Here is a 10738-nt window from a genome sequence, read left to right on the forward strand (position 1 = left end):
TTTTTTTGGTTTTTCTCCGGTACCGGGAACCAAACTCACGACCTTGCGCTTGCCAGGCAGGCGCTTTGCCGCTGAGCTAAATCCCCAGCCCCCAAGTTTACCTTTCTTTATAGCTGAGTAATACTCCATTATATAAAAATACCATGTCTTTTTTATCCATCTCTCAGTTGATAGGCACTTGGGTTGCTTCCATGATTTACCTATTACAAATTGTGCTGCTATAAACATCGGTACACATACATCACTATAGTATGATGTTTTCAATTCTTCTGGAAAAATACTCAAAAGGGAAACAGCTGGGATGAATGGGACCTCTAATCTTAGTTTACTGAGGACTCTCCAGACTACCTGATCTGTGTTTTAAGAGTAACACACACTACCTTGTCTTAATTCCTTGAAAAGAATGTTTTGTGCTAATACTGTTTAGACAAAATACCGTGCCTTTGTCTTGCACTCTTATTAAGTAATATAAAGACAGCAGTATGCAATATATCAACTATTGTAACTGTCCTAGTAACCTGTTTTGAAACTTAGTGTCATTGTTTATCTTTTTCTCTTAAAAGAGTGTAGTGCAGTGTGTCTTCATGGGACCAGTTCTTGTCTTACTTCTGGTTGCTCAAAGCATATCAAAACTGCTGAGATGACTCAGATTGACTTTGTTATCCAGGCCACTGGCCTTCACGTGGCAAGGCCGTATGGGGGTGAGAATGTAGGTAAAAGAAAGAGCACAGATGCTGGGGTCAGACTTTCCTTGTTTGGGATCTTGCCTTAGTCATTCATTTGTATTGAATATTAGGAAAATCACTGAAGTCTCTGGGTTCCAGCTCTTTCCTCTCTAATACAGGGATAATGAAGTATCCCTCATGGAGTTGTTTTGAGGACTAAAGATTATAGCAAAATTTATGTGTATCATTGAGGGAGAAATGATGGCGAATAGCTCTTTTGGCAACTAAAAGGAATCCACAAATGGGAACTTGCAATTAAGGCACAAGCCTGTTTTCCCTGATTTATTTGTATTACTTGAAATGTTACAAAGAAATGGAATCAAGATTTCACGCAGTAAAATACTCTAAGTTGCTTTCCTTTTTTTGTTTTTGTTTTGGGGTGGGACTTTTTGAGACAGGGACTTACTGTGCAGTTCAGGCTGGCCTTGAGCTCACTTTGTAGCCCAGGCTGGTCTCGAACTTGCAATGATCCTCCTGTCGCTGCCTCCCGAGTGCTATGATTACAGACATGCACCAACACACCTGGCTTACATTGATTTTTGTTTGAGTCAATTTAAATGTGTGATCATGAACAAGTCACTAAACAATCTAATTTTCTCATCTGAGTAGTGATGAAATGATAATTTGAAATGAGCATGACAGTGCATGCCTGAAGGGATATTGTAAGGAAATTTCTATGCTAGATATTTGAACAGTTATCCACGATATCATCTGGGTTTTATGTTTCATTTTAATATTGTATTTTATTCCATTTCAACTATCAATCAATCAATTATCTACCACCTACCATCTATATCTTTCTATCTACCTCCGTTATCATCATTTATTTAGTTTTTACTGGGATAAAATTTTGGTAACATAGAATCAACCATTTTAAAGTGAACAATTCAGTACAGCCATAGTGTAGTGTGCTCATCACCTGTAGTCAACTTCAAAACACTTGCATCTCCTCCAGAGGAAATTGTGTACCTTTTAAGTGATCACTCTGCCTTACCCTCTTCTCCCAGGCTTTGTTAACCACTTACTTATTTTGGTGTCTATCTATAGTTATTTATTCTGGATATTCTACGTAAAAGACTGCTTTTTCTGGCTTCTTTCTATTAGTATAAGGCTTCAAATTTCTTCCACATTAAAGTATGTATTAACATTTGATTTCTTTTTATATTTGATTAATATTCCATTGTATGGCTATACCACATTTTGCTTATTTGTCATTAGTTGATGGCTATTGGGGTTATTTTTATCTTTGGGCTATTATGAATAGTCCTGCTAGGAACATTTGTGTACAAGTATTCATTTGAATATTTTTGTGTACATAGCTAAGAATGGAATTTTCAATTCCTATGGTAACACTTTAACTGAGAAATTGCCAATGTTTATGCTACTGAGGCAATTTTCTTTCCTTCAGCACTGTGAAGTGTTCCACTTTCTTCATATCCTCACTGATACGTGCCATTATTTATTATCATTTCCATTCTTGTTGTACAGAGTGGTATCTCACTGTGCTTTGATTTGAACTTCCCCAATATCTAATGATGTCACTCTCTTCCCATGTGGTTATTGACCATCTTTATACTTTCCTATGGGAAGAGCTGTTTCATGGCTTTTGCCCATAATTTATCTTTTTTGGTTGAGTTTTAGGAATTCTTTATATATCAGAGACATTATTTGGAAACATATTTTTTCTTAGTGTGAGTTGTTCTCTTGACAGTGTCCTTTGAATCACAAAAGTTTTAAATTTTGATAAAATCCAAATTATCTGGTTTTTTTGGCTGATTGTGCTTTCTGTGTCACAGGTAAGAAACCATCAGAAAATCCCTGGTCATGAAGCTTTCTCTTTATGTTTTCTCATGAATTTTATAGTTTTTGATCGTTTACTTAGCTTTCTGATCCATCGTAAGTTAATTCTGTATTAGTACAGTACTGAGTATCCACAAGTTAAGGGAGGATTTGGCTCGCGTTTTCAACCCATGGTCTGCTGGTTCCAAGGCAGAAACCGCGGGGTGCAGTGGGTTAGGCAGAGCAAAGCTGCTCACATCATGGTACAACAGCCAGCAGAAACACCAAAGGACACCCAGGAGTGGAGGCAGATTTATTCACATCAACGGGCACTGATCAGGATGGTTCCCAAAATATTAGGCCCTGATTGCTGGTGGTCTAGGGCTTATATGGGACAAGCAAGCGGGAAGTGCAGAGGCCAAATAGAGTATCAATCGGGGACTGGTTCTTATAATATTCATCATAGTGACCAACTGTGCACCACAGTGACCAGCCATTTCTAAGAAGCAGAAGGTATAGGAACTGTAACCGGAACTATTGCCTGGGCAACTACAAACTGAAGTGTACTGAATGGGGGGGGGGTGGTCATCGTTTTCTGCTACAATGTGAGACAGAAAGCAGTGAGAGGAAGGAGGAGCTGGGGACAGAGATGTACTGTTCCAGGGCACACCTTCAGGGACCTACCTTCAACCAAGCTCCACCTTCTAAGTACACTTAGCTCTGAACTCAGAAGTCTGGTCTCCATGGATAAGTCAGGCAACAAGTGATCCAATCACCTTCGGAAACCTCCACCTGTGCACACAGAGGCCTTTGGGGACGTTCCACACTTAAAACGTAACAGGGTCCAAAACCACTGTTTTCCGTATGGGTACCCATTGCCCCAGCATCACTTGCATAGCACACTACAATTGAATAATTATACATATATGGCTTTATTTCTGGATTTCAAATTCTGTTAGTTGATCTGCATGTCTAGGTTATGCTAATACCACAGTTTTGGTCAAGAAGTGAGTTTGACAAATATATTTATCTTTTCTACAAGGTATTTCGTTATTCTGGATTCATTGTAATTCCACATGAATTGTTGGATTAGCTGTTTTTTGATACTGGAGATTGTAACCTTGGCTGTGAGCTAATATCTAGCTTCCCCTTTTCTACTTTAAACATTTTAAATTTTCAAGTTGTGCCTTGCTATGTCTTTAAATGGCCTTGGCTGGGCTCCAATTTACAATCCTCCTGCCTTAGCCTCCGAGAGTGCTGGGATTACAAGTATGCACCATCACAAACTTTTTTTTATTTCTTCAAAAATGGCCATTAGGATTTTGAGTTGAATCACAACAAATGTATAGATTGCTTTGGATGAGCTGTGTAGTCCATGTATGGGATAGATTCCATGTCTTTAGCTCTTTTTTGATTTCTTCCAACAATGTTGTGAAGCCTTTGGAGTAAAAATCTTGAACTGCTCTTTTTGGGCTTGGAATTGATTCCAGAGACTTGCCTTTGCTAACCAAGTGCTCTGTCACTGAACTACAGCCCCAGCCTTTAACTTTCTTGATTAATTTCAGTCGTAAGTATTTCATTTTTTTCTGTCATCTAATGCTAGTGTAAGTGAAACTGTTTTTCTCAGTGTTATTTTTGGGTTGCTGTTAGTGTATAAAAATAAAACTCATTCTTGTGTATTCATTTTGTATTTATAAAATGTAATCTCATTAATTAGCTTTAATAGTTTCTTGGGTGGATTCCTTAGGAATTTCTGTATAAAAGATCATGTCATTTATACATATCGATAGGTTTATCTCTTTCTGGTCAATATGAGCATCCGTTGTTCATTTTTCTTGCCTGAAGTTGCTCAAGCTGGAATTTCCAGTACAATGTTGAATAGAATTAGGGAAATCAAAGTTTTTGTGTCGTATCTGATCCTAGGAAGAAAGCTGTCAGATTTCCCCATTGAATATATCCTTGGTTTTTAAAAGTAAAACTTTTTTTGACACAGGCTCTTTTATGTTGCACAGGCCGGGCTCTCCAGGCTCATGAGACCCTCCTGTCTCAGCCTCCAAAGTAGCTTACACAGCAGCTGTTCACCACCACCTCTGTCCTGAATGTAATGTTACCTGAGGGAATGCATTTTACAGATGATTTGTACTCTCTGAAATAGAGTAAAACAGCACAATGTAAAAACATAAGACATTCTGAAAGTTCACCTATGCTCAGAGATGATCAGAACTCAAATATTGAAAATTGATCATTAATGTTTTTAAAAGTTTTTAAATAGTATGAGTAGGTAAATACTGTCTATTGCTAAAACAGGGAGTAAAATCTAATGTCTTGTTTATGACATTTAACATAATTAGAGCTATCTTTGTGACCCGCCATTGTAAAATATAACGTCTTTGGAAATGTTATTGATTACTTAAGTACTTTCTTTTTTCGAATTACAGATTGCTTACGTCCTGTTTCCCCCAGAGGGAAAGACTACATGGGATCTGATGGATCATGACACTAAAATGTTTCTCTCCATGTGTTTTTGTTGGTATTGTGTATTGGCCTATATCATCATTGGAGTGAATTATGCATTTGTTGCCTGGTAAGTTAAGGATACATGTTCATGGAAGTTCTGTTACTCAGCATGTGATCAACATGACCCAGAAAGATTGAACTTAAAATGTAAAGAATTCCATTAAGACAGGACAGTATAGCGGAAAGTTAAGTGGACCCTTAACTTACAAACTCAACTCATTCATACGGGCTGGTTGCCATGAAAATTGCTGGAAGTGAAGACTATTTTTCCCATAAGAAATAATGGAAATACCCATAATGTACTCTGAACCTCCCAAAGCACTTGTTAACTAACCTTTTCACGGTAAAAAGGGTTGTATAATGTGTTTAATTTACCAGAAACACCAATAACTTTCCTAGCGTATTCACCAAACAGTCACAGAATGTCTTAGTTTACCAGAAACAACTTCATACTGTACTCACCATTCAAGCTGATATTTTTGACTCAGGAATGGAGGATGAAATAGAAGGTGGTTATTGTTTGGAAGGAGAGTCCCCTTCTATAAGAACATCTGGAATCTGGGCTCAGACTACACATGCTTACGTACACTTTTCTGGCATCCAAAGTCTTTGCTTACAGCTGCAAAGTGGTTGGCATTTGGGTTACAACCAAGACTTTGGTCATAAGTTAAACCTAAAATTCTGGTTGTAACCCGAGTTCTCCATGAGTGCGGCTGGCCATAAGTTGAGGGTCCGCTGTATGTGCAAATACGAAATTGCCAATAAAAGGAATACATGCTGGTTTGAACTGGGAATAGCTGAATGATGTCTCTGCTGTGCCTCTGAGTCATGTTTCTGCCTTCAGCACAGTCATTCTAGCCTCCACATCTTTGCATAAACTGATTCCTCTCCCGGACGGTCTGCCCGTGCTGAGGTGACTCCTTTCATACTCATATAGACATATGTGCAGTACGGCACTTCTTAAACTTTGAGACATTTTTTCAGTAACTTGAATGAGTCCTATTAAATTGGGTGGCTGCTTAACTTTACATTGAGTCTAATATTTCTAAACACTGAACAATTTTTTTACAAACATGCTGACCCAACATCCCATGAGATGGTAAGGAGCAATATAGCAGCATGATAAGAACATATATGTCCAGGTCTGCTGCTCTCAGATGCATGACTTCAGGACAAATACTTCACCACATCAAGCTTCATTGTTTGAAAAATAGGGATAGTAGTAGTGCTTAAATGAGTTCATGTGTTTAACTGCTTCAGACATAGTAAGAGCTCAATAAATATTATTGTCTTCTGTTCTTTTCTCCTCCCGCTCTTCACTCTACCTTTTCTTTGGGATAAAAATGATGTGTAGATCTTACCCATGAGGAATTTTTCGTCCTATGGTTGGAACTCTAGAAATGGACAATTAAGACAGTACAAAAATGGAAATAGAATAAAGGGCTACTGGCGCTCAGGGAAGACTCCCCAAAATTGAAAATTACATTGCAGCTCATGTAAATATGCATTTGTGGACAGTGGAAACCGTGTCAGACACTATACATCTAGCAGTTTCTCTAGATTTCTAGAGTGCAGGAGCTGCTGCTCGGTCTAGGGGCTTCAGCCCCTGCTGTTGCCTGGCTTCCACTCTCTGTGAACATGGCCCCCAGCCCCGCCACTGTACTCTTTGTGCCTCATTGCTGAAGCTCCCCTGGCCCTGGAGCTCTGTCTTCAGAAACCATCCCTTCGTCTGCTCTCAGAGGTCTCTGCTAGGGTTGGGATCATCCCACTTTAATCTGTAGCTGCCGCCTTCTAGAAGTCTAAATTGCTTTGCATGCTAAGAGATTTGTGCCTTCTCATTATTTGACTTCTGCTTAGTCCTATTCCATTCTGCAAAAGCATGAGCTCATTGGTAGACTGCCTCTGCAACTGGTTGAAACCTGACATCTTCCCCTGTTGTCCTAGGCTGACATCTGGGCGTCATCTCCTTAGTGTTCAGGCAGTGCCCAGGAATAGTTCCAGAATTCAAGGAAGCACTCTGCTCCATGTCCGCTCCCCTCTCAAAGCAAAAGACAACGATTATCTATTCCTGTTACAAAAACCCTCAGATTACCTAACCAAATTCTTATCATTGACAATTTCCCAAAAACCAGAAACTCCAATTTAGTCTTTAGGCTTTCCCTGTCCCTACTAGGTGTCATTCTAATCTTTTTTGGTCAGTCTGTTCCTTTTCCTTGGCCTATGCACATAAATGCATGTCTCCTCGAGGAAGGCTTCTATGATTGCACTAGTCTGTGCTCAGTTCCCCTCCCCAAGTTTTAATAGCACATAAGATACACAAGATATTTTGACTTTGGTGATGTTATGTGATTTTTTGATTATTAGTGCATGTATGTTAGTCTTGTCTGCTAGCTCGACTGTGTATACTTGTATAAAAGACCATTTTGTTCATCCTACATCTGTTAGCGTACTGCTAAGCATACAGTAAGTGCTCAATAAATATTTGCTATTTGTTTTAATAGGTCTATATTTCATAGCCATTTTAATATATACTTTTGTTTAAAAATCATGGTTTGTATGCTTTACAATTTCATTTGCATATTAATCTTGTAAAGATAAGCCCAAAAATACAATCTTTCTGTACCTTACTGATATAAATGTAAGCAATTGCTTTAAAAATTTCATGAAGAATTACCTTTCAGTGAAGTCACATTTCTAGATAAAGGCAGAGTAGAACTTTATCAGAAGAAGGAAGGCAGAAAATAAGATAAAAATGTGGGTACATTGATGAGGTTTTTTATTAAAATTATCTAAAGATTTTATTTATCAAATTTGCATATTCAGTTATGTTTTATCAATATAGTTACAGTACAATGTGTTTGTGATAGTTATACAGAGGATAAGTGATACATAGTTCATATTAACACTGGTTTTTCCACATCAGAGAAGTTGAGAGCCTGCTGAGCTTTTGTCACCAAGAAATTTCCAACATTCCAGTGTCTAAAATTATAATGGCTTTTCCAAAAGACGTACAGTTTAGTTTCTCTTAAATGGTGAAGACAGCCCACAGTGTATAGGGTACTTTTCCATACTTCTTAATTCATTATGGACAGAGACATCATGTACAGTTGAACAGCTGTGCCCTGCATAATAGGATATTTCTGAAGGGATGTGTCAGGGCTGAAATTAGGCCCACATCAGACTTTTCATGACCAACCAGCCCTAGGGAAGGAGATGGCTTCCTGCTCTTCACAGGAGAGATCTTCAAGCAAAATCCAGTTAGGTGTGGTTTTGGTTGAAATACTACACTGACCTCGGTTTGTATATGCTTGCCACAGTACAGAGATTCTCTTATTTGTTTTAGAAATGACCAAAGTTCTCTCTGACACGGAATCACACAACTGAAAGCCATATTTTATTTGTTTACTTCTGCCATGCTCTAATGTACAAAAATTTTCAGATATTTACAAAGATAAATGGAAATGACTTTTCTTTATGTTGCTTCCCCTATTTACACGAATAATATGCAGGTTTTGCCTTATAGAGTCATCTTATGCAAAGCTTTTGTGTTAGATACCATCCAAAGAGAAACAATTTCATTTTTCCTCAGGTTGATGAAACTCAGAATGAGGAGGCTGTGCTCATCAGAAGTTGGACTCCTGCAAAGTAACGAATATGAACAAGAATTAGAAGAAGAGATATGATTTGGATGCGGGTTCCATCTATTTAGACAAAGCTTTTCTTTTTGCATTATTTTTTCATAAGTTTGTTTTTTAACACTTTGTGTGCAGAATAGCTGTCTAACAGTGATTCTGTACCATATATATTTTCAATTTTGCTAAAGCATTTGAATTTAAATATTATCCTTTTAACTTTGAAAAAATACACTGGGAGATGAGTTCATGCTGTATATCATAGTATTCAGGAGCTAGAGTGACTTTTCTAATATCATCTATAGTTTGATACCAATATTGTGAAAATTACTTATTTGTAGATTATTTGCTTATAGATATGATGAATGTTTCTGGGCAAATGGTAGCAACCATTTGTGACTGATTATCTTGTTTTTCTTGCTAATTTAATGAAAAACAAATTAGAAAGTATACCTTTGTGCATGTACCTCGAATTTCCATTTTCACTAGTAAGCTATGCCTCACCCTTGAGTGATGAAGAAGATGCACAACACAGAAATTTCTTTCTGTGGGACATCGCTCTCTCTTTTTGGAGCATCTGGGTCTTCCCTGAGAAAGGTATACCAGAAGACCTCTGTAAGCGTGGGATCTTTTGGAGAGGAGGAAAGTGATGGTCCCTAGGACATGTGGTCGCAAAGTCAACACCAGAAGTGTTGCAGTATTAATGGCAAGAGTACAAGGCACCATCACAGAACAGACACCATGGCTTAGCTTCTGTTAAAGTAGGTACAGGAGAAAAGCAAGCAAAAGCCTTCCAAATCACATCTGCCTGAAAATCAGAACCTTCAAGCAGTGTGTGGGCTGAGTAGCTTGCTGTGGAGAGCCAGGGAATTTTGTTTTAATTCTCTCCACAATTACCCAACCTTCAGTTCTCTAGGAATCACTACGTCTTTTCCCTAAAGTAAGCAGTGTGAATCAGGCGGGACTTTCTGCCTGTCCTACAGTCAGAATTTCAAAAAGGAGGCACGTACACAGCTAATGTAGGACCAGCTTAGAAAAGCCAGTCTTGACCTGAGAGAGAAAGAGTTTAAAGAAATCCTGAGGGATGACCCATATGTGGAGAGAAGGGGGCAATCTTCTGGTCAGTTGAAGATGCGACGTGAACAATTAACTGAAGGCTCCCTGGCACTCCAAAACATAGACTGTTCCAGAAGCTGCCCCGTCTGGTACACATTGCAGTGACACTGAAAAAGAGATCAGCAGATGCTTCAAGGCCAAGAACTAGACACGATTTATGTAAGATTTGAAAGAAACTGATATGAGTGACTGTCTTGAGCAATGCAAGAAATATTAGCTCACTTGTGGGATATTAAAATGTTCATACATCGTGGCCCTTGAGGGGAGCACGTGCTCTGTACCAGGGGTGTCCAATATCTCAGAGCTCTTTTCTCATTCAGCAAGATTCTACATCTTTGGCAAATCTGAGTTTCAAAGCCGTGAGTGAGCAGTCAGGTGCAGTTACTTGCATCTGGGTTGCTTGTATGGAGGACTGAGCAGTGATTCTATGGAATTACTAGTATGAGTTAGATTAAGTCTGGACTTTTGAAAATTGATAAATTGAAATGTTCTTCAGCTTATGAGAGAGAAGAAATATACACTGCCCTCATCTCTATACACAGAGAATACCATCAAGACCCAGCCTAAGTGAGTTCTCAGAAGAGGAATGTTTGGTTCAAGTCTAAGACCACCTTATTTGCACCATCTGCCTCTGGTCCTTGAAATAAACAAGACATTTAAAAACCATCACTGTGACGTTATGGCTATTTCATTACAATTGTATTTTTCAATGGATTTTTTATGGGATGATAGAAATTTTAGCAATCTGTGAACTTGAACAAAATAAATGTGCTGAAAATTCTTAGATAGATAAGTACAATTGAAAATTTTGATTTATATGTTATACTTTACTGCATTTTCTGAAACCCTAATAGATTATAACAGAAATATGAAAATATTTCAATGCTAGAACCTACAACAAGGAAAATTATCTTCAAACTCTGCTTATTTATCTATCTGCACCAATGGAAACATTCATCCAACAGATGT

General features: G+C 38.2%; 1 protein-coding gene across 1 annotated transcript in view; it reads left to right on the forward strand.

Moving 5' to 3' along the window:
• LOC102021900 (transmembrane protein 45A-like) overlaps positions 1-10435 on the forward strand; it is a 45818-nt gene extending 35383 nt beyond the window's left edge. The window contains exons 5-6 of the mRNA XM_005386297.2: positions 4943-5088; positions 8611-10435. Coding sequence (XP_005386354.1) covers positions 4943-5088; positions 8611-8704 — 240 coding nt within the window. The 3' untranslated portion in view covers positions 8705-10435. The remainder of the gene's footprint in view (positions 1-4942; positions 5089-8610) is intronic.
• Positions 10436-10738: the final 303 nt, after the last annotated feature.

This window comes from Chinchilla lanigera, unplaced genomic scaffold (assembly GCF_000276665.1).
Source record: "Chinchilla lanigera isolate Chin_1 unplaced genomic scaffold, ChiLan1.0 scaffold00026, whole genome shotgun sequence".
In the NCBI taxonomy this organism is placed as follows: Eukaryota; Metazoa; Chordata; class Mammalia; order Rodentia; family Chinchillidae; genus Chinchilla; species Chinchilla lanigera.